Raw genomic sequence first — 24,666 nt, forward strand, 5'->3', positions numbered from 1 at the left:
CAAAAAATAGTTCTTATTTTATAGGTGTTAACCTTAACATAAGTAAAGGAATGTTGATTAAATAAAAAAATTGCAAATAACAAGCCAAAGTAACTATAACTATTTTCATTCTCGGCGACTCTTAACTTCGCGCAAGTCGCTGCGCAGAACACAATTTTAGGTGTAGCGGGACGTAGAGGGATGCGGGGGGAAGGGCTTTGCGCAGACTAGAGTACCGTACTTATAACATTTGGTAATAAATTTCTTTGCAAAACATGTGATATAGAATATTATACAAATAATTTTCGAATGAAATATAATACTACTCATATTCAGGATTTTTATCATTTTTAAATCTATTTACACTTATTTTATTCTGTTTATGAGGTCACGGACCTCGTTAATTGCAATGATCACATACAGAAAAAAAAAACAAAGCAAGTTTATTTCAACTTTGGACTTTTCACGCGGATTTTAAATGTTAAATTTTGTGCTAAATTATATTTTTAAATAATTATTTACTATGTTAATTAGCCACGGTTCACGGCAGTATTCCGTTCAAGATTTTAGATTTAAAAAATAATATCAAATTTAATTTGAAAAATATCTCGTTATTATCTTATTATAAGGTGATGTTTCATTTGTTCACGAGTGAATAGAGCTCCCACAAAACACTATTTTTATAGCCTTTACAATTACCTATTACATTATTAATTAACTACGGTTTATCCGCAGGACTGCCACGGGTTAGAGTTTGAAGACCGAGCTGTGGCTGACGACGTTCAGAACTACGAGCTGATATCTGGCTATCAGAACGACACACACACAACAATCGAGTTCAGAAGACTACTTGACACATGCGATCGACAAGACTTCGTTATTGGTGTGAGTATTGGCTATTTTATCACAAATATTTGGACAAACATTCGATGCGTATTATGTGGGGTACTACAGATCTATTATTTAACACGTCATCCATTTAAATGTTTGTCCAAACATTTGCACCAATTATCTCACAATTGATTCATAATTTATTTATTACAGGAGGATACTACGCAAATCCTATGGGCGTTAGGTCCGCCCGGATCAGATGGGCAGTTACCCAAACATGTGCAGAGTGGGACTAGACCATTACGACTCTTGCAACCATTATCCAAACCTGATGATGCGTCATTGATGCAATGGGATGTAAGATTACGCGATGTAAGTTTAACAAAGTGTTTAAAAATCGTTATTATGAACCAAAAAACTTTTAACAAATAGAGCGCTGTCTTCTAAACTGTGTCTCAAATAGCTTATCTGCCTAATTTAAATACCTAAATTTTGTTTATAAGATTATTAAAGTAGAACCTATTATCTGACGTCTTTTTCTCGATTTGCAAGCTCTAATAAGAATAAATATAAATTTCACAATCAGATTTCTTTAATTTGTAGCATTTATATGAAACGCGAGTTAAAATGCCATACCTTTTAATCGGTATCTTAGTTTGAACTAAAATGCGCGTATTGCTTAACTTACGCAAACAAAAGCGCATTTATCTGTCACCGTTCGTGTAGAAACCTGGTCGTTTCTTATTTTGGCGGTATTTAATAGCATTGCTTTGAAGGGACGTTGTCTTTATCGGACTATTAGATCGAACGTTCCAATACTAGTCTGAACATTTTGAGATAGTGTGTAGTGCGACAATCTTATCTGGCCCATTGATAGACTCTGTTATTACGTTTAGTACCGTCAGAAAATATAATGACACACGTAACACCAAATGACAAGACAACTGTGGTCCAACAAGGACCTTGTAAACAGATAAATTTGTTGGTTTATAATTTTTACGGCAAATTTCATTAATGAAAATGATAATGTACATTATTATTTATGATTTTTTATTATTCAATTTAATTAAGTTGAATTATTAAAAACAAATAACTAATTAAAATGTACATTAAAATATCCTTAAGCAATACACGTAGAGTGTACCGTCTGCATATAAATTGTCGTGTTTAATTAACAATTATGCTTATTGAATTTGTTGTCTACAACTCAATGGGCATACAGAAATAATTATCGTAACGTATGCAATGGAAACAATACATTTAAAATCAATTTTATTGAACCATCGAGAAAAAAAAACTGCCATTTTTTTTTTGTCAAAAATGTCTTAGTTAACGCTTAGGTAAAAAAAAATTGTCCATAATGTCTAGAAATCCTTAAATCTATCATTACTTTACAAATTTGAGTATCCATATTATTATTTTTTCCAGCTTAAAATACCTCACGTAATGGCAACATTGTTTTGGTGTAAAATATTCAAAGCGCCCGAATTATCAAAGAAACATCATATGGTTGGTTACGAACCTATAATAGATAGCCGACCTATAAAGAATGGTAGACCAATGTTAGAAAAGAACAGTCTGTCTCCAGTACATCATATGGTGCTGTACGAGTGTGCGGAAGACCCAGATGATTACGCATGGAACGAATGGTCTAAAGGTGATGGGTATTACGGACCTAATAAACCGTCAGAGTGGGCGATCTGTGCTACCCCAGTTGCAGCTTGGGCTATGGGATCTAAAGGTAAAAGGTCTTTTAAAATAGTATTGAAAAAATCGTTATAAAGCTTAGTTTTGGTCTGTGTGACATGTCAAGCAAGACCTTTAGCGTTTTTTTTTATCAGAATATATGAAAAATTTCAAATTCTATATAATTTAATTAAATAAAGTGCCTAAAGTCCATTTGGATTAATTTTTTTGTTGTTTGTCGTGAACCACAAACCAGAGAGGTGCTAACGTCGTTCACAAATTGTATTCATATTAATTTATCTCTTTACTCTAAATGTAAACTCAATAATAAATTACGTTAACGCTAAGTTGAAATGCGTTAACAAATTATTTTGCGCAAAGTTCACTTTACGCAACATGTAACTTTATTCAGTGGTGTTAACGTTTAAATTTGCATGTATCTAAATATATTTGATTTTGTATTCCCAGGTGAATTCCTTCCCGAAAACGTTGGCATTCCGATTGGCAAGCGCGGAGGTGCCAGCTTCTACATGCTTGAAGTTCACTATGATAATCAAGCGCTACACGAAGGTACGTGTTGAGTTATTTAGCATTAAATTAATATTCACGCAAATAAACTTACGCTGTCTAAACCACGTTAATAGTAGTTTCACTAACACGGAGTATCCTCGTCAGTAAATGTCGCAGCTTGAACTAAACTTAGTAAAAGTGTTAATCTTTACTAATATTATAAAGAGGAAAGATCTCATTGTTTGCATTTAATAGGCTCCGAAACTATTGAACCGATTTAAAATATTATTTCATTGTTGTGATGCTACACTATACCCAGGTGACATGGCTTTATTTATTACTAGAATTTTTTTAATTTTCGCGGAAGAAGGGGCCATAAGCTAGTTTTGCAATCAGACGTGGCTGTAAATATTTTAAACATTCCGCGCAATACGGTTTTCTTTTAATCAAGATTTTTCATCCTTAATTTCCCAAATTATTAGTGCTTTCGAATGAATCGAACATTTAGTTTTAAATCTTGAATACCAGAGAAGGACATGAGACATTTGTACATAATTTGCCCTTAAAACAAGCTGTATTTATTTATGCATATCTCTCTATTCCAGTGCTAGACAGTTCAGGAATACGTATCCATTACACGCCGCGACTGCGCGCGCACGACGCGGCGCTGCTCGGTGCAGGCATCGGTGTATCCGCGCTGCATGTCATACCGCCCAAACAACGACAGTACCGCACCGTCGGCATCTGCGGCTCTGAATGCACTAAGACGGTAAATTAAATATGTAAAAGTACAAACTGACTTACCGTGGGTTTCTGAAACCAAAATATCCGTTTAAACATATTGTTACTTCTGTTTTGTCAAAGATAGTGATAAGGATTTTCATGCCTATCGTCATATATTTTAAATGGGAATTTTGGTCTCGGAAACCCAAGGTGACTGAATTATAGAGTTACAAACTGACAGAGTTAAACACTAATTAGAGTAAATCATGTTTTTTTTTTTTTAATTTTTTATTTATATAATTTCAGATGATCCCTGATGATGGCATAACTATAGTTTCTGTTCTCCTTCACGCGCATGGTACAGCAAAGAAGATCTCATTGAAACATATTAGAGGCAACGATGAGTTACCTAGAGTGTCTGAGGTAAAGTATTTTATATGGTAATTCTACTATCTACATGTAACCATCAATAGATGGCGCTATTATTTATTACAGAGTTGTGTTAACGCCATCTAGCGAAGTCCAGAGTAACTACAATCTTCGTGATGTTTGATAGATATGCGATAGATGGCGTTATATTAAATTTTAATAGAGAAATATTTAGAAGAAAAGTCCGTTGATACACTAGCGTTTCATATTCAGTTCTTAGGCTATAGAATAATTTGATTTTTACAGGAAAACTCGTATGACGTTCGCTATCAGCAGTCTCGCATTGTTCCCGGCGGCAGAAAGTTCTTGAAAGGAGATACATTGATTACTGAATGTACTTACGATAGCACTGGAAGAGATAAACCGATATTAGGAGGCTATTCTGCAACACAGGTTTGTTTTCATATCATGATACTAGCAATTTGCTGCTAAAGAAAAAAAAATATGTTAAACTTATAAAATATGTGCTGCCATCTATTGTAAACTTATGACACTTTGGTTTTATTATAGATAATACTGCACTATACTAATAATATTTATCTTCTGTTTGTATATTTGTATCCATTGTGACCTACAAAAATTCCACAATTTTTTAACAATGAGGTATCCTTTAAATTCTATTGTTTTTTATTAATTTTTTCTTCGTGTAATTCCAGGAGATGTGTCTATCTTTTGTGCTGTACTATCCTCGTACGCCGCTTGCTGGCTGCTACTCCATGACACCGGCTAAGGAGTTCTTTGAGACATTTGGTGTCAGAGAGTTCTACGGCGTTGATATGACACAAGTGGAAAACACCTTTTTATCATCATCGTAAGACGATTTCTTATATAAAAAAATCTACTCCAACTCTATATCACTAACAATCTTATGTATTGTCATACTAGCTGTCGTCCGCGACTCCGTATGCGAAATTAAAAAAATCTTAAATAGTAGCCTATCTACTCTTCCAGACTATGTTTTACATCTGTGTCAAATTTCATCGAGATCTGTTGAGGTGTTTTGGAGATAACTTCAAACAAATATCCATCCATCCAAACATTCGTATTTATAATATTAGTAAGAAGTATTACTTGTAAATACATTGTGTTTGCATACAATGGCCAAGACAAACTATTTATTTAAAACATAAAATATTGTAATATTGATATGCTCGATAAGTTCTTGTTAGTTTAGCTAATTAGGTAATAAAAGTAGACAGAAGATCCTTTAAGTAGGGTCTGAAGTAATTGACAGACTTTTTTATTGGCAAGTTTTGATTTTGATAGCTTTTTGCATGTTTTTCCTCTCCGCTCCTTAACTATTTGATTGCTTTGTAAAGTTTATTTTTTATTTTTTATACCTTGGCTTGTCTCTCTGTTATGATTGAAGCATGTAAAATATAAATTTCAGATATGTAGAATATCCAAACCTACCTTCAGATCAAGGCAAGGAATCGGAAGAAGGCGGTATGCAAGGCGATGATCAAGGCGTTGGATTTATGAGTAAGTAACATTTCAAAATGGCGACATGCCGCAAGCGCCCTCTATCTTGAAAGATGGATAAGAATATTCCATAATTCACTAAAATTCAACCGTAAATAACCATAGGATCCTAAACTAACATTGTTATCTTATTGTTAGGACTAATTTTAGTCTTTTTCCCCTTCCTGGAGCTAGAGATGAAGGAGAAGTAGATTTGTTGGAGGAGGGGGAAAAATTATGTTTCTGTGCGTCCCCTCATCCGTCGATTGAAGGTTGGCAACGTAAATTGCATAAAAAAATAGTGATTAAAATAATTCCTTCTTTCCCTAAAGTGATCTTCTAAAAGTCAGCAGTAGTTTTAAATCTTCTAATGTTATCTTCTGTATCTTCTAGAGGAATTAGTGATAAAGGAGCCACTTGAGTTCGGCAACAAGACTTTCATGGCGCACCTGAACGAGATGCCGTGGTCGGAGGTGCTGCTCACGGAGCAGATAGAAAAGACGCTGTACAGAGGAATGCACATGACCTTCTGCAAGAAGAATGATGACTCCTGGGGAGCGGTGAGTGCTTAGAATAATATCAAGTCTCTTATACTCTGTACTCTAAAGTTTAAATTACACTAAAATTTATAATAAGCGAGAAACCTCTATACCCGAGATTAAATTGTATTTGTATGAGAAAATGTAAGAGTCGCTAAAATCGCGCCAAAAAGAAATCCTGACCGCTAATAAAATTGTTATTTATTACTAAAAAATAAAAAATAAAATCAAAGTTATCAGAGAGAGAGAGAGAGAGAGAATGAGAGAGAGAAAGTTAAGATAAAAGAGATGGTTGTTCACATGTTTATTTTATTCCACAGCCCGTACAGATCCAGACTTATCCCAATTTTACGGAACTAACGAACAACGATACATCAGAGAAGTCCTGCAATTATAAAAGTGTGAGGCTACCGTCCGTCACAAAAACTAATGCAGCAACCAAACTGTCATTTAGTTTATCCGCCATCTTGTTTATGTCGATAAACTGTCTCATTGCGCGGTAATACTGAATGAGACACTATTGTTTTTGTTTTAGCTTGTTTTTATTATCGAGATATTCAAATATTTAAATGTCAGGGCATTTTTTTTTGTTATGCGTTTGGAATTTTCGTTACAATATGCGTCATGTTTGTATGGAATTTAGGTTATGTTTTAATTCGTGCTGGGAATGGTACTTTTTTGTTTTTTTTTCATACTATGTCAATGGATTAGGAGATTGAATAAATTGGTTATTTGTAACGAAAATTCTGATCAGTTTCACATGAAATGTACACTATAATTATTTTTTAATTAGTATTATTTGGCCAAATTTGTAACGAAAGTTGTATTCATAGCATTTGTATAGTTGATTATTTAATAATTAGCAAACCTTAGCTCAGTACGATTCGGTACATTTGAAAGCATTTATGATTTTTTTTAAACAAAGTACATGCATACGAGTTCAGAAAAATATATTTTTATTATTTACAATTTTTACTTTGATTTTTTATACAATACATATGCAGTGCATACGTAAAAAAAAGTTTTTTTAATGATTTTATTTTTAATTTTGAAAAAAAATCAGGTTATTTTTTGGCTGTATGGTTTTAGAACCTTTGCCTGTTTTTATCAACATTGAAACATATTTTTTTTTTGTCAGCTATGGTTGTATGTCATTGGACCTTTGCCTAATCATCGTAAGAGAAAGAATTTGTGAGAGTTATTCTAAATTTGAATTTGATAGAAACATCAGTCAAAGTTAAATCGATTGTGAAATCGATTTCGTATACATTATAAGTATATGTATTTTAACATATCGATATTTTATTACTGGTCCCTTTTTTGTCAATGCAAAAGATGTTGTAATATTGTTTAAAATGTTTTATTTTAGTTCAATCTCACTAGATGGCGTTAATCAAATGTATTTAATTCTAAACGTGTTTTTGTGATTTTTGTACTTATGAGTTTTGCTCATGTGTTTCACTAAGTATTTGTAATTTTGGATTTATAATACCAAATGTAAACTTGTACTATAAATATCCTATTTTTCTATACTGAAATGACTGATTCCTATATTCCAATGTTTTTATTTTAATTCCATTTCCGAAGACATTACGTTTATAAATATGTTTTTGTCCTTAATCTTGTGTTGATATTGTATTTGTTTTAACAATTATAACTAAAGTTAACTTTAAAGAGTTACAACAGTGATAGTTATTTTAAGAAATAACTTTTTAATTTATCTCCTGATTTATATAATTTTTTTGTGAAATGAAACTTTTTTTTATAAACAAACTATACTACAAATATAGTATTCAATATGGACTGTGTTGAAGGCTCTGTCGTATCAGGATAAATTTACAAATATATTTTTGTAGAATTTAAAATGTAGATTTTTTACATTAAGGCACAAACACACTAAAATTGCCGACGAAAATAATATTAACTATTTAAAGCAATAATTTACTTACAATCTTTATAGAGGTCGTCCGAAAATTACGTGAGGTGTTTATGGGGGGGAGTCAAATCTCATCTAATCTTACGTTGGAGAGAAGGGGGTCTCGGTAAATACCACGCAATTTTTTTCTGATTGAAACAAAAAAAAAAGCAAAAGAACGAAGCATATTTTCTGTCTTTTTACAATAACAATAAAACGCCTTTACGTAAGAAACTCATATTTTTAAAAATCTCACGTGAGATTTGGGAATGGGGGAGGGGGTTGAATAAAATCTCACCTGGGGGGAGGGAGGAGCAGGAAATTTAAAAAACACCTTACGTAATTTATGGTCGCCCACATATCTGTATTCAAAATATGACATGTATTTATTATTTCTATGCATTATGTTTCTATTTCACGTAGTTTACTTTTAAATATTAAATGTAAATGAAAAAAAACTGAATTCGAAAAAATCGAAATTCATTTTAGTGTAAATGGTGCCTAATATTTTATATATTCGAAAATTAAAGTTTAACGTTGGTTTCGAAGACCAATATCTTTGTATAAAACATATCATCCATGTCATTATTTGACGAATCAGAAATATGTTTTAAACGGAGATTTCGGTCTTAGAAACCCACGGTTAGTAACATAATCATAATACGTGTAATGAAGCAATAATTTGTGAATTTTATTAGTATATTTTATACTATTTATATGTGTCGTGTTGTGAGTACACTAGCGAACTCTTGAACAATATGTTTTGATATGATCTTAGCAGTGAACTCACTGTTAGAATCGGTAATACATTTGTGCCAAAATAATTACATTCAGTTCAACTAAAGTTTGATGTATTACATATTAGGTACATATTAAGTAAATTATACAGAATTTTTTGAAGTCCAGTTTAAGTAATAAGACCTTAGGTCAGTTTTAATTAATATTTATTTTGCGACTGTACACGTATAAATATTCAGATTATATTGATTTCGACGTATTTAAAGTTTGATAGAATTTGCAGTATTTGGTTCATTGGTAGTTTCGTGGTAAGTATATTCGAAATGAAAATTTTGTTGCAATAAAATGTAAATAAATTTAAATTATAATTGCCTTAAAAGATATTTGCCTTTTTTCTTGACTGTTTCTTCTAACTTTGATAATTATCTTTAGTAGCGATCTGTCTTTATCGGATAACTTTTACCCTTTGGAGGTACATTTCTGTGTAAAAGGCAACCTTTAACTTCATTAAGTACATTTAAAATAACTCGGTACACTTAGCTATGTATGTACAATCGGGGAAATTGGCGGTATTCCATCTTTAAAGCGACAGTCGTTTGAACGTTTCAGAATTATCAATTAGACTCAGCATTTAAATGTGTACGAAAATAGGTCGATCTATGTACAAGGTTAAATTCTTTTTATTATTATGTTTATTTTGTTAGAAGGTGCGAAGTATGTCTCATAGTAGAACACTGCTAATTTTCCTGACTGTACATATTTTTTTTAGGATTTTTTCTTTGATTGAACTAAGTTTAAGAGTAAGTCATCCAGTTGTTCTATGCCCTCTATTTCTATTTATAAAATCCTGTGACTTGTTAATTTTAAGTATACGTTTAGTGTTAAGGTTTTATTTATTTTAAAAAAAAGTCAATATGATGTGTTTTTATTACTTCAAGTATGCTATTGTATTGTACAATTACATTGAACATGTAAATATTAGTAAACGTATAATCGTGTTTTATTTAAATTGATAGAAAACCTAAGAAATCAATTTTGATATACTCTCCACTACCTCGAAAACAACTGCTTACTATACGTAACATTAGATTTTCATTGCTGAAAACATATATTTTTTATCTCTGGTTTTCCAAAGAGAAAGAAAGAGAAAACAATACATTTGTAATCAGCACTAAAACACACTATTAAATGTAACGAAAAATCCTTTGAGAAATACAGTTTTTTTTTTTTTGGAAGAAGACAAGAATTTTTCTTTTAATTAGTTATGGGTCTTTGAGGAATGAATTCTCTCGTATGGGATATGTTCGTGGATGCTGCCTGTACCATTCCAATGCTTGCCAGTTGATAAGCCAGAATGGTTGTTGATCTATAGGTAATTGAACTAAACGTTTCACTAGGTTTATGTCCCCGCGAGCTTCGAGAGGTAACCTCTCTAAAGGAAATTCGGTTGTTCTGAAAAAAAAAAGATTTCATCATTTATGTGATACGTTACTAATTAATTAAAACTCGTAATTAGCTGTCGCCCGATGATAATAAGATGAATAATGCACTTACCCGCCATATTGCTCAGATGTTTTTTCTACTTCCGGATAACCAATCGGATGTTTCCCAGCGTAAGGAGGTCTTTGACTTAATACGAAGCATAACGATGCAGTCAACAACAAGACTGGTTTAAAATCCATCATCTGTTTAGAAATCATCAGTAAAATTAAATAACAACATTGGGAGAATAATATAACCTAACAACGACTTTAGGGTTCTTGGCCCATCTAATGGGATCTGTAACCGTGGGTTTTTAAAACTAAAATTCTGTATTTAGCATATTGTCAAAACAAAACTCTGTAAAACAAAGATAACAACATTTTAACGGAGATTTAGGTCTCGAAAACCCACGGTAAGAGTTTTGTTACTCTGTCGTAGAATGGAAGTAATTTTTTTTAATAACTTAGAAAAAAGTGCAATATTAACAGTAACAATCTCACTGTCAGTACAATCGATACTAGAGGGCCTAACACGATATTTGCAAACCACGCTTTCGTAAACTCTGTATGAGAATTGTTGGTGTACTTTACGCTCGGTAAGAGCGTTGCACTAATTGTAATACAAATTTAATTGATGGCGTTACGAAAACGTTCTCTCGGTTATTCGTACTAGGTCCTACGGGTTACTTACGCGTCAATTAATATTAAATGTCTGTACAAGCACTTTTTTCTTCCTTTAGTTTAAGAGTAACTGATATTTATAGCATTTTGCAAATATATACCCTTTACTGAGTACTTTATGTATGGTTTTACGAACATTTATAACACATAATAAAAAATTCTTAACAAAGATTTCTCTTTTGCTCTCAAATATGTACAATAGCACTAAACCAATAATATTTAGTTCACGACTTAAAGAAGAATAAGAATAACATCAGGATTTTATGAGTTATTATACGATATCTTTTAATGATGTGTGCGTGAGGTTCTATGCGTTACGCATGTTAGTATAGTTTACAAGATAATATATAAAATGGAACAGCAGACAAACTGTAACTTTCAGAGTTGCTTAAATGCTTGAAGCAATTCCTTAGTGCTGGTTTGGTATGAAAAAATTAATGCGTTAAACGCGCGGGCGGACCTACCAAGTTATTTACGTAGCCTTGTGGTCGAAGGGCTTTAGACCGTATGTATAATTTTTGATTTCTATGTCAAAACTTACATTTAACATCATGTTTGGTATTACACGACCGCAAGTCAACATGAAGAAGTACTAAGGGAATTATTAACTACATAACAATGAGAGCGGCAGAAATTGTTAGTGTGCGTTTTGTATTTCTTTAGATTACTACTGGTGTACTAAAATACTAACTTTATTTTATTTTATTTTCATATATAATCCTGTGTTTCCAGAAGGTTCCAAATTTCCAAATGATTGCTTACTTTTATAGCGCTTGCTCGTAAAAGACGTAGAAATCAGGATTACTCCTTTTCCGCGTTTCCTTTCTTCCATATAAAGAATGAGGAAATCGAAAATCGTCGTCGCTCTGTACTACGATTTGAATATAAAACAGAAACAATAAAGTATAAAACAAGATAAAGTAACAACTAAATTGGAGTTTTAACAAGATTGCAGTACCGATATTGCTACTATTTCAATTTTCCTATTGATGATGCGATTGTGAGAAATAAAAACCATTTGTAAAAATAATGAGCACATAGCAAAAAAGCTCGTTGCTATTTATTTTTGTCAGGCGCAATAAGGTGCTTAAATCGTTAAATTCTTTTCTCGGTTTCATTTTTTGGTTTAGAGGGCTTATTAACTAAATAAAAAGATTCATTTTGAAATAGGTATAATAAATTTATTATTTTGAGTACTACTCCAGTTAAATTACATTATTTCCAAGGCGTATATAATTAAAAATTGGTAGGGATCTTAGTATTATCACTGTACACCATTTTACAGCTTCTTTTCTAACGCATCCTTATTTGAAGTATTTAGTTTTGGATCAATTTCTTGTGATTTAAGTGTATTGACAATTGTACTAAAAGTAGTGGCTTTTTCTGTAGACGGAGGTGCAAACGAACTGGAACTCGCTAAAGTATCTTTGTTAGCATCACCACTCCTGTTACCAAGGTTACTTCCCGGATTGATGTTTCCTGAGTTATTGGGAACAAATGGATTTTCAGCAAATGGATTAGGTCTGATCGGATAAGACTGCGGTTGTTGTCTGTGAGCTTCTAAGGCTTGCCAGTTGATAAGCCAGAACGGCTGCTTGTCCAGTGGTAGTTTGCTCAATCTATCAACAAGATCTCTGTCGCCTTGAGCCTCGAGTGGTAATCTTTGTGTTGTACCTTCGCCAAATCTGAAAAGAACAAAGATAATGTAATATAACATAGTCAAGCTGGCCAGTGCGGGTTTATTGACTTCACACATATCTTTGAATTTCTTCACAGATATATGCAGGTCGCATCACGATGTTTTCCTTCACCGTAAGAAGTCAGAAGATAGGTGTATATATGTAAATTGAAAATTGATGAACACATTGGTACATGGCGGGCTTCGAAAACAGGATCTGCAGATTTCAAGTCAAGTCACCCCTAAGCCACCGACGCTCTCAGAGACCAAGGATTGAAAATGTGAAATTATAGGGACGCATCACTTGATAAGTCAATATGTTTTCCTTACATCACAGACTGATATACTACAAATAAGTTCAAACTTTAAGTTATAAAAATTAAATTTATTAATAAAATATCTAAAGCATTTCAGATTTATTTAATTGAGCTTGTATAGTCTAAAGTTCAAGGTCATTATACATGTCTTCTTAATCCTTTGTGTACCTAAAACCGCATTTTCCCTACCATTCCGTCTTCAAATATGACTAAGTTTCTTGAATATTAAACAGGTAAATGTGACTAATAGGATAAAGAAATCCGCTTGAGGAAATAAAGTTTTTTTATATACAATTTTCCAGGACAAATTGTGAGCTTTGGTTTTTACCGGTAGGTAAAACATATTAAATATCTTTCACGATATTGTAGTAAATAATTTAGTCCTTATTTCCACTAAGCGGTTAGCCGCGCGACTGTAACCGCGCACGGCTATCATTATGTGTTGCAGTCGAGACTGATTCAGTGGAAATAGGACAAAAGACTATTTCAATTTCTAACTAGTGACTTATCTTTAGCATCTTATATCTAAGTGTTAATTATAGAAATTCAGAATTAAAATTAAAAAAAAAACTTTATGGGACAAGAAACCATTTTGCACAAAATTGGTGGGTCTCTGTCTCCTAAACTAGTTGTAACCGTGTTTCTTACCGATTTCCAAGTTGATCCGCTGTCGTTGATGGTTTTTCCACCTCTGGATATCCGATTGGCCGGGAACCCGCGAAGAAAGGTCGTTGACACCACACCAGGCCAACGGACGCAGCGATCAACAAGATTTGCATGTAAGCCATCTGAATGACAAAAATATGCAGATAATTAATATGACTGTAATAATACGTTCTTTGTTCATTCAATTTAGTGTTTTATATTCGACTCTAACCATAATTATAATGACGTGGCTGTCGCCCGAGTTTCCGTCTGTGCGATCTTAAAAACCCTACCGTATCTGTTCTTCCAGACTATGTTCTGCATCTGTGCCAAATATCATTGAGATCCGTTCAATCGTTCTGGAGATACCTACTTACAAATCCATCCATCTAAATATTTGCATTCACACAATATAAGCACAAAAGCTCATAACCGGTCCAGAAGAACTCACAGAACTTGAACCGTTGAGTTGCGGTTCAATTACTAAATTAGCAGCTCATAGCTCATCGGAATGTACTATAACTCTGACTCGATCGCTAGCGGCTTTGTGACTAGCAGTTCGCAGTTATAAACACAAATCATAACTCTATGTAGGGACACATTAAGCTGCGAATCGAATCACTGTTCTGCATATACGTGAACCGTGACCTGATCTGGAGGTCATAAATTTTAGTTGAGTTACCCATGTCTACAAATAACACATGATTAAATGATGTACTAACGAAAAAAAAAACATAAATATAGCATAATCAAATGGTAAATTGCAATAATTCTGAAATAGATGGGAATATAAACAATTATACTTCGTTTAGGAATCAATTAAATGAATATAATTAAAATTTACTTACTACGTAATGAATAAAAACAATTTACACGATAAACGTCTCGCTCTTCGAACGGTTTAGCGTCGACTGGTTTGTCCAAGATTTTGCAAAAACATAAATAAAAACCCCGTGAACCAGTAATGGTCCAATGCGGGTTCCCGTTATGATAATTTTACCTTTACCTTGTAACACAGTTTTTTAATCTTTACCATCAATTTTAATGTTATACTGAATCATAAACAAATTCTAAGTGTAAATTATATAAAAATATATATATTTTTTAATTTATAACCTCCACAAAGGTTTCGTTTGTATGATTGTTTTCTTAAAGATTATAAAATAAAGAAGGGTTCTCGATATTTTTATAAAAAAGACAATTTATTCAGCATGGAAATGATAAAATGAAATTTCGTATTTTTTGTATTCTCTTGTTTTTTTTTCTCTAATTAATATTTGGCGGAGGTTAGTTTGACCACGTCTTATGCAAGTCTGTCGTCTCTCTGTCTATCCCCCTGGGTTACAGGCGTGAGTTGTGTTTGATTTTTTTTGTTTTTAATTATTACTAACGGTCAGTGGAACCCAATAATGTAAATCTTTGGTATTACATTTAAAAAAGCTTCATTTTGATTTATTTAAAAAAGAGTTAAGTTTTTACTAACGAATCCCAGTGCCCTGTCACAATAATTTTTAAAATCTCCATGGAAATGTTCAAGCACTATAATCATATTTAGTCTTGATCGTTCCATTAAGATTATAAATTTTTTTGATATAAATAAGAAGGGATTATATTCATTTATAAAAATGAAATGATCTTTCGAGATTTTTTTAATTCATTTTTAAAAGGATCTCTAAAATGAATAAGGAAAACGGTGATGCGAACACCGGTTTAAAATCTTGGACAATTAATTTGTCGCGATATACATATACTGTTATTGTGATTTTATACTTAATCATTATAGTAATAAAATAGAATATCCTTTGCAGTTATCTCTTTAAGGAATTAAATATTATTCGATGCAATTAAAACCTCCTTTAATTGTCCGAGTATTTAATATGTAATCCCCTTTCAATGGAACTGTTCCATTTACTTTCCTTACTATAATAATATAAATGCGATCCTTTAGATGGATGGATGGATGTTTATTTAAAGGTATCTCTGGGACGGCTAAACGGATCTAGATGAAATTTGGCATACATGTAGAAGACTGGAAGAACACTGAGGCTACTAATTATGTTTTTTTGCCGTGCGGACGGAGTCGCAGGCGACAGTTAGTAGTTTATATATGGAAATTCTAATATGTGGGTATATTTGCGTTATCGATGCAGTGATTCATTATAGGAAAAAACATGATTGCACATTACTCATCAGAGAAACGCTTCTTTGAGTTGTTTGTTACTGCGTATTCAATTCTTGAAACATTGAGTTGTATAAATTAATTTATCATTTATACCAGCAAATAAGAGTACATCAAACAGCAGATAATTAGAAAGAATAATAATAGGTTTAAAATAAATTTGATGATTTTTGGATGGATTGTGTGACAGATGACATGATGAAGTAAGGAGTCTAATAGGACAGAAGATAGTATCAGATCATCTGGACAACGAAAACTGTTGCGCTAACCCTACATGAGTACATAAGGGCAACGGGATAATGGTTGAAGAATACAGTTTCTAATTGATTAAAATAAAAAAGATAAGTTCTTGATTGTCTTTACTCAATATTATAAAGATATAATAAATTTAATTAATTTATTAAAAGATAGAATAAAGATTCGATTTGAAAAATTCTAACGTTGTTGGAAAAGTATTTAATTTATTCCAGGGGAAATCGGCTATATTTATTACTAGATTTTTCTGTGTTAGGTTAGTTATAAAGGAAACTCCCCGCAAAAGATTATAGTTATGGATAAAGAAATCTTATTGCGATAGTAATCGCTATCCGAGATTAAGTTGAAGTTGGATACAAATACCTGCTGCAATTTCTTTTTAAATATACTAATCATGTTTCGTGAACGACGACAGACCATCCGTCAGCCTGTATAAATGACCAAAGGGCCTCACTTCGGCGCAATGACTTGCCGATAACAATGAAGACAAAAATAATTTTTTTCTGTGTTAGGTTAGTTATAAAGGAAACTCCCCGCAAAAGATTATAGTTATGGATAAAGAAATCTTATTGCGATAGTAATCGCTATCCGAGAATTTCCATCTTCGAAACGTATTTTTAATTCATTTTTAAATTTTTTAACAGGATAATTTTATGTTTATTAATCATACGGTATATTACGTTCTCTTAACTGTGTATTTAGAGGCAACTTTCTCTTTTGTAGTTTTTATATAAACGTTTGGCCTTTAATTTCTCTTGAAAATCCTTATAACAATTTGGTTTATATTTTTTGGTGGCTGTTTGTATTATAAATAAACATCTTAAGCATACATGTCAAATTTCTATCTAATATTCCATTTACAGAAACCACACAAAGACCCAAAACCTTTATTGAATTAATAATAAACCATACTGAGTGACTGATAACATTATAAATTTAACAACGAAAATCTCTTTGAGTAATTTACTGTCTCACGTAATATTCCAGACATGTTATAGGCTTCAAAGATTTTCATCACCTCCTTTAACGAGCTTAATACAAGGTCAAAGTTACTATAAGATTCTAAAGCCGTCCTCAGAAGTCTTATGTTTAAATTATTAAGATTAACGTCATTCATTATCCTAAGGAAATAGTTAAAATTGTTCAAAGGTCTGTTAATACTTTTTAAAATAAAACTTATTTCCTTACTATTGCGTAGCTGCAATGATGCCTTTTAAAAATATTGCCGCTAATAAACATGCAGGCGCTTTGTGATTATTTGAAAGACTCCATTTCGAAATACCTAGCGTATCTTCTCAGAGGTAATGACATTCCGTATGTCTAATGAGAGCAGCTCCATTTTGTTTTCTATTGAAATGAAAAACTATTCAACTCAGTTCCGTATTCAACAAGAGTATTTGTAAAGCCTATACATTTTACAATTCAGTCTTAATGTTTTAAACTTTTATGAAAGTTTTCACTTGCGTGCAAAATTATAATAGTGACGTGACAAGTATTATAAGAAACAAAGACAATAACTTAACCAAAATCTCAAATTTCTAATGGACCTTTCTCAGAGACCACTTCATAATTTGTTCATGAAATCTAAGAAAAAAAAACACTTTTGGCAGTATAATATTTTGATTGAAAATTTGTTTAAGTTGAAGTTGGATACAAATACCTGCTGCAATTTCTTTTTAAATATACTAATCATGTTTCGTGAACGACGACAGACCATCCGTCAGCCTGTATAAATGACCAAAGGGCCTCACTTCGACGAAATGACTTGCAGATAACAATGAAGACAAAAAGAAAATTAATTGATATCGTAATTAATGACTCCTGATAGTCTCATCTGATTTATCTCTATTCAGTTTCAATTATTGCTATCACGCTTTAGGATTTAATTAATTAGAGTTTTGCCAAACTGTTTTAGAACATGTATTTGCAATAAGGAATAATTAGAGTTTGTCTTTTTTTATTAAACAGTTATAATTTTCGTCAGTCAAAAGTAATATTTGAAATACGTTATTGTGCCACAGTTTGCGTTTAAATTTGGGTAAAAGTTCAACAGTTTTGGGACGTAAAAGTAATAAATGATGTCATTATTGAATTAATTGTCATCTATTCTGTTGAACGAAGGGTTATATTTAAAGCTAGAAATTACTTTAAAACTTTCCAAATAATTTATCTTTTATCGCACTAAACGTTGGCTTCTGAGACTTGTTCTGTGTATAAATCATATCCTTATCCTTGTTATCTTTGATAAAACAGATATAACAATATGTTTTATAGAACATTTTGGTTTTAGGAGCCCAAGATAAATAACAATTTAAAATCGAGACGTAAATATTTGAAGTACGTGGATATACTTATTATATCACTATGTTGCTATACATGTGTTCCAACAGTGGAAATGCATAATAAAGATAAACATTACTTACATATAAATATCCACCAAATCTAATAAAACTTCAATATAATTTTAGATCGTCATAAAATAGTCTGACGGTACCGCCATCTAGTGTCATAAATTGATGAATTGGATGACACTGTCATCTCATTTACTATTTATAGGCTGATAAAAGATATTTTATTCTGCATCTATTTGTTTGTATTCAAATAAAATAATTTTAATTTATATAAATAGTGTTTGATTTATATTTACTTTATTAAATGCAAACAGATTTGTTATAAAAAGGATAACAGGCAGATTATTTAGGTACCTACTTTGTTGACATTACGTTGACACGAAAAACAAAGGAAGGACATAAATAAGGAAAATATTTTATAAGGAAGTTAAATACTAAAAAATATTTCGAAGAATTGGCATTTACTTGTTTTGACTCTACCATCCAAACTTTACGTTTGCTTGCAATTTCATATGAGATCTGGGGATTGGCTTCTCCCTAAGCGCATTTTCCTTATACTTTGTTTTTTTCAAACTACGTAATAAATGCTCGCTGCTTAGCGCGAGCCGACGTTATGTTTGAATCGTATTATACTATCGAACAAACACAACAACCAATGTTACCTGGTATGTACCTACAACCTTTACAAAATGACAACTAAACTGTGGGTTTTCACTGCCGTGACTCGTATTTACGCCGCACCGATTGTTCTTTTTTTTCAAAGAAAATCTGAGACATTAAAAATATGTTGATGTAAGTGTCACTTCAGTGGAGACGCACAGCAATTGAAAGTGAGTCAACATAAATCTTCTTCATGTCAAGCAGTAAAAATAAAGCAAGCGGTAAATGACAAAAAAGTCTCCCCGGCGGGGAATCGAACCCCGGTCTCCCGCGTGACAGGCGGGGATACTTACCACTATACTACCGAGGATATAGTTATAAATATAAAACATATTATTCAAAGCTGAAAATAAAACGCAATCATTTTTATTCTGTTTTTTTTTCGTTTTTCAACGACCAATAAATACTCCAAAAAAGAATGACTTATGAATATATATAATAGTACAGAGTACCAAAGAAAGGATAGATAGAAAGGATTGCGCGTAAATATGAAATAAAATAAAAATTCTGACTATTTAAATTAATGGAAGGTATAGATGGAAGAAAGGATAAGCATATTTCAATTACGTTTTAATACACGCTAGCAAAACACCTTAAACCAAAACCTGGACAACTTTAATAGCTGTTTTAACAAATTCTACAAAAAATGGACCAGAGTTTATTAAATGGAGAAAGGAATATCAGAAGATCTTGCATTAGTGCTAAGCAATAGCAATTAAGAAATTCCTGTTTATTTATTGTTCTTTAACTGCAAATGGCAGTTCATTTTAAGTTCATTATTGTGTTTCTATTCTTACAAATGAAACTACTAAGATATTGTTCCTTTTCTATTTGTAAAACTTTAATATCGTAACGTTTAGTACGTCATTGTTTACTCTTGGGATTTTGCGATGAAAAATATAAAGCTGTATTATTCCAAAAATACAGCTCGACACAGGTTAAACACATGTTTTAACCCTTTGACCGCCGGTGACGATATTATGGACGTCAATCTTACTTTTTCTTGCTGAAATTAAGCATAAATAGGCTACTGATTAAGTTTTTTTTCCTTCCACGCGGATGGAGTCGTGGGCGACAGCTTTTATAACTACACTATAGTTATAAAATAATATATTTAATTTAGCCCTCAAGTATGCATTATCAAAACTGCTTTCGATATACTTTGTTATTCATTTGTCAAGATGACATTTCGAAAACATATGTATAGTAATTATTTCTGGTAATCTCTATATATGCGATAAAAGGATTGACATATGTCTATGCTAAAATGCAATTGAAACACAGTCTTCATTTTTATAGTTAAGCCCTGATTTTTTTATTTTATCTGTTTTATCACTACCGAGATATGTAGTTTGTTAAACACCAGTTTTATCAGTAAGTGAAAGAGACGTTAATACGTTTAATTTCAAATGTTTCGGCAATGAAAACTCCCGATAAAACTGCTTTGAAACGTTCAACAAAGATTTTATTGTGTGAATAACATAAATTATCAAATTTTTCAAAGACGGACATTGAAAAATTAACCAATTTATCTCTTATTTTTTAAGTAGATCCAAGTAAAGAAAATCCAAGTCATCATTTAGAGTAAGTAATAAGAGATTTCTCGCTTTTTTAAAAGCCTATTAAATTTAGGAATAACATTGAAAATAAATAAATAAAATAAATAAACAATTTTCACGAGGGATTATTGAAAATAAAAACATTTTTTTTTATATTGAATAAGCCAACGCTTGACCACGATGCCAGCTGATGTTAAGTGATGATGTGGTCGAAGATTATACGCGCTTAGGAATTGCGTTGTGATTAGTCTTGATGTAATTGAATTAATTAGTATTAAATATGACCCCGTAATACCTTGCCAAAATACAAAGACATATTGTCAAACTTTTCACTCTAAAAAAATGGGATAAAATGTTCGTTCCGCGGAAGTGAAAACTTGCAATAACTTACAATTAAAAATAAAGCGAATAACTATAAATAATCTATTTAAAAATATTAAATTCTATTGTCACTTATTTTAATCATACATATATATGTATTTTTGCATACGAATACTTGAGACAAAGGTAAACAAAGGGTTGAGAAAATTGGACATACGAGAAAAAGGTCTGTTGGGATCGTGAGGTACGGTATCAATAGACAAGCAAAGATAAGGTTCTTAATATTATGCCAAAACTAGTATTATGTTAACTCACTATATATTTATTATGATTGACCCTAAAAACCGTGGGTTTCTGAGATCAAAATCCCCGTTCAAATCATATTGGTAACTCTGTTTTGTCAATGATAAAGACAGGGATGACGATATGTTTTATGAACAGATTTTGGTGTAGGAAACCCACGGTAAATTGTACAACGCTTTAATATAATACTTCTACTGACCAATGTCAGTTAGTGAACTTTGCTGCAATCAGAGTCACATATAACTGTCACTAAAAAGACTCTTAGTGGAGATTTAGCAAAAGAAACCTACACCAAAGGGTTTATTCATAAAATACCAACTAATCTTTAAAACATATTTTAAGCTTACCAGTAAATGCATTGTGTTCTATTCTCCTATTGATTTGTTAATTAATTTTGCTTATCTCTTTTTCGTATTTTTGAATATAGATTAAAAAAAATACTTTTACAAGTAACACTTTAATATAACGTGTGGAATCAGCGCTGTTCGTCGTCCATTTATAATCGTTAAGTTCTCGTCCATCCCACGTGACAGTAATCCACGAGCACTGCAACGGCTTTCAAATTGTATTCATCAATCTACATCTCTGCACTAATTATTTCTGTGTGCACGCTTTCATCTGTGATGCCTGACTAAAGCTTATTCATTTTAAATTAAAAAGATTCTCGTAGCTGTTAGAAATCTAGCTATTTTCTTCTTCGTATACTTTATTAGTGAAGGTCATGCTCGTCTTGAGCCCTTACAAATGCGTTGACCAGCTACTTCCACGCGGTCCAGACTGTTGGCTGTTGAAATGGATTTTTTTCTCATAGTTCATCTATGTTTCATTATTAGGCAAAGGCCTATCAGACGAGAAATAGCGCTTAAACGCTTTAACGCTAAATCGATAAAACAAAGCGCAAGAATATAAATAAGTTTCGCTTGCAAAATATATCAAAATCTTTGAAAGTATAGCGGTAAATATTCGTATGAATAAATCCCATAAATAAGAATTTTGTTAGTTTTTTCCTCGTAAACTTTTCAAGTTAGTTGATTTTGTATTACTGGGAATTTGGATTACCAAAAATTATATAAAATGCATTTATATGCATGATAAAAAATAAATTGTGATACACAGTTTTCGAACAACAAAAATCTGTAGCGATAACCCAAAGACAAGGGTAGATGATATGTGTATCTCTTTCTCTCTACGAAAAAATAAGTTCACAATAGTTTTTTTTTATGAATATTTCGCAAGTACAATCTCACGTTAACAAATACAAGTGCGCTTTTGTTCCTGAACAATGTACGTATCGACCCTTTTTGAAGCAACTAAAACAATAGCATGTTGTTGATAAAAATATCTACAATATGATTGATGACAACGTTACAGTGGGTTACCACTGCAGTAACACTTGTATTGATATATATTGTTATCCCTTTCATTCTCTTTGCCAAAACAGAGATAAAAATATGTATTGATTCAAGTGAGCCATTGTTCGGATTTCAGAGCTTCGGTGCCTCATGTGTTAAGCACTTAACATGTAATCTGCACGTTCTGGGTTCTAATCCCGTCATGCTCTAAAATGTTTTTAGATTTATATGTATCCGACGTCGTATTACATGATGTTTTTGTAGGTAGCGTCTACCACTGTTATTACAATGTCTGTCTTTTGGAGTACCAGTATAATAAAGAAGTCTCTCTAACTTCTCTTCTGTTCTGTTTCTTGTTCATGGCTCTTCCTATGTCTCTCTAACTTAATTTTAAAGTTATGAAATAATTTTGTCTCCTTAAATAAGGTGACGGGAAAGTTAATAACTGGACTTGAAAGTTTATCGCAAAGTTAGCAATTTGTCTAAGTTTTTGTTATCGTAAAGTTTTCGTTATTATAAACTCAATTTTAATGTCTGGCTTACTTTTACGATAAATAGACAGTCGAATTTAGAACTTTATTTTTAAAGACGAATAAAAGAACAAAGCCAAAATATATGAACTATAACATACGACCATTTATAGACCATATAGGAGAATTAAGCAAACATTCGACGGGAACACCAAGGTGATCGCTTCCTGAAGGACTCTAAGTCGTATTGGTCTGGATACACCGGCGAGGGCAGACCGTTCCACAAAAAAAAACTGTTAAAGATATATAATACTGTTAATTTCGGAATTTAGTTACGATTCTCGCCGGACATTTAATTAATTAAAAAATAAGCATCACGGTTTAGCATGTCGTCGCAGTGCAGGACGCATTCCGCGCCATGCCGCTTTAAATGACGTCATCCGTCGAGCCCTTGCCTCTTCCGGCGTGCCGGCAGTGCTTGAACCCAATGGCATTGCCCGAGACGATGGCAAGAGGCCCGACGGTATGACGCTCATTCCGTGGAAAAACGGGCGGTCACTCGTGTGGGATGCCACATGCGTGGACACTGTTGCTCCATCCCACGTGAGAGCGACCGCTCGTAAAGCCGGCGCAGCTGCGGCGACAGCCGAAATCAATAAAAGGCGTAAATATACGGCGTTGGCAGATCCGTATATATTTGCGCCTTTTGCCGTGGAGACCTTAGGGCCTTGGGGTGCGGAAGCCCGTCGCCTGTTTAAGGAGATTTCCGCACGCCTCATCGACGCCTCAGGGGATCCAAGGGCTGGCGCGCATTTCGGCCAAAGGTTGAGCCTGGCCATCCAACGGGGAAATGCCGCCAGCCTCTTGGGAACCCTACCGTGCGACCGCAGCGATTTGGGGTCAATTTTTTATATTATTTAGTTTTATTTTTAGTTTGGTTTAGTTTTAGTATATAGTTTATAGTATTATTTTGGTAGTTTAATTAATTAGTTTTATTAAATAGTTTATTATTAGACTTTTGTAATTATATTAATTAAAAATAAAATTTATGATAAATAATATTTTTGGAAGCACGCGAGCTGCAAACATATCAACGTCTGAAACGTAGGTAATAAATAATTCCCTGATTTGATTTATGTCCTTTCCCGGACGCCGACGTTTATCTTGCAATTAGTACTGCTTGCGAATTATTCGTCCTACAACATGTAATTACAAATTACCACCTCCGAAACAATAATATTGTTATTCCATGTTCATCCATCTGTATTTCCCAAAAGAATGTTATTAGTATGTTAAGATTTATAAATCGTTTAGTAAAGCATGCTTGATGTTTTTACTCTACTGCTTTATGTTGAGAATGTTTGTCTGTATATTTGTTACATTATGACCTGGTACCAGGTCGGCTTAATTACGGCTTAATGAATAAGCTTTGAACTTTTCTTACAGTGTCATAGCTATTTGGCATCAAAATTCTTCTTCGTATACTTCATTACTGAAGGTAGCGCTCGTCTTGATATGCCTTAACGGATGCGTAGACCAGCTGCCTCCACGCCGTACTGTCTTCGGCTTGTTTTAGGGCAGTCGTGATATTACGTCCAATATA

The 24,666-nt window shown here is 32.6% G+C and overlaps 3 protein-coding genes and 1 non-coding gene across 5 annotated transcripts in view; 1 reads left to right on the forward strand and 3 right to left on the reverse strand.

Annotated features, from left to right (window-relative positions):
- Window positions 1–7,109, forward strand: part of LOC106126824 (MOXD1 homolog 1) — a 52,848-nt gene extending 45,739 nt beyond the window's left edge. For both annotated transcript variants that reach the window (XM_013324699.1, XM_013324700.1), the window contains exons 3-13: window positions 715–864; window positions 1,024–1,182; window positions 2,239–2,551; window positions 2,965–3,066; window positions 3,612–3,775; window positions 4,036–4,152; window positions 4,405–4,551; window positions 4,815–4,969; window positions 5,549–5,640; window positions 6,013–6,179; window positions 6,479–7,109. In XM_013324699.1, coding sequence (XP_013180153.1) covers window positions 715–864; window positions 1,024–1,182; window positions 2,239–2,551; window positions 2,965–3,066; window positions 3,612–3,775; window positions 4,036–4,152; window positions 4,405–4,551; window positions 4,815–4,969; window positions 5,549–5,640; window positions 6,013–6,179; window positions 6,479–6,661 — 1,749 coding nt within the window. In that variant the 3' untranslated portion in view covers window positions 6,662–7,109. The remainder of the gene's footprint in view (window positions 1–714; window positions 865–1,023; window positions 1,183–2,238; window positions 2,552–2,964; window positions 3,067–3,611; window positions 3,776–4,035; window positions 4,153–4,404; window positions 4,552–4,814; window positions 4,970–5,548; window positions 5,641–6,012; window positions 6,180–6,478) is intronic.
- A 2,917-nt stretch (window positions 7,110–10,026) lies between these two features.
- LOC106126646 (uncharacterized) lies at window positions 10,027–10,493 on the reverse strand. The gene is made up of 2 exons (XM_013324394.1): window positions 10,366–10,493; window positions 10,027–10,263 (listed from the first exon to the last, which is right to left on the reverse strand). Exons 1-2 carry the CDS (start codon window positions 10,491–10,493, stop codon window positions 10,074–10,076), a joined length of 318 nt encoding a protein of 105 aa, XP_013179848.1. The 3' UTR covers window positions 10,027–10,073.
- A 1,639-nt stretch (window positions 10,494–12,132) lies between these two features.
- LOC106126583 (uncharacterized) lies at window positions 12,133–14,518 on the reverse strand. Its single transcript, NM_001312836.1, is given in 3 exon segments — window positions 12,133–12,658; window positions 13,617–13,756; window positions 14,462–14,518. Coding segments are annotated over 2 exon segments (546 nt in total). The 5' UTR covers window positions 14,462–14,518; the 3' UTR covers window positions 12,133–12,252.
- Window positions 14,519–19,296: 4,778 nt separating this feature from the next.
- On the reverse strand, window positions 19,297–19,368 carry TRNAD-GUC (transfer RNA aspartic acid (anticodon GUC)). Its single transcript has one exon. It is a non-coding gene; the product is annotated as a tRNA-Asp (tRNA).
- Window positions 19,369–24,666: the final 5,298 nt, after the last annotated feature.

Source organism: Papilio xuthus, unplaced genomic scaffold, assembly GCF_000836235.2.
Source record: "Papilio xuthus unplaced genomic scaffold, Pxut_1.1 DF824992.1, whole genome shotgun sequence".
NCBI lineage: Eukaryota > Metazoa > Arthropoda > Insecta > Lepidoptera > Papilionidae > Papilio > Papilio xuthus.

What these genes read in the sequence shown, in the direction of transcription:
- LOC106126646 (XM_013324394.1), bottom strand. Translation starts at nt 10,493, where the DNA reads ATGGATTTTAAACCAGTCTTGTTGTTGACTGCATCGTTATGCTTCGTA. An exon ending in ACATCTGAGCAATATGGCGG is followed by an intron (nt 10,264 to 10,365) that starts GTAAGTGCATTA and finishes TTTTTTTTTCAG; the next exon opens with AACAACCGAATTTCCTTTAG.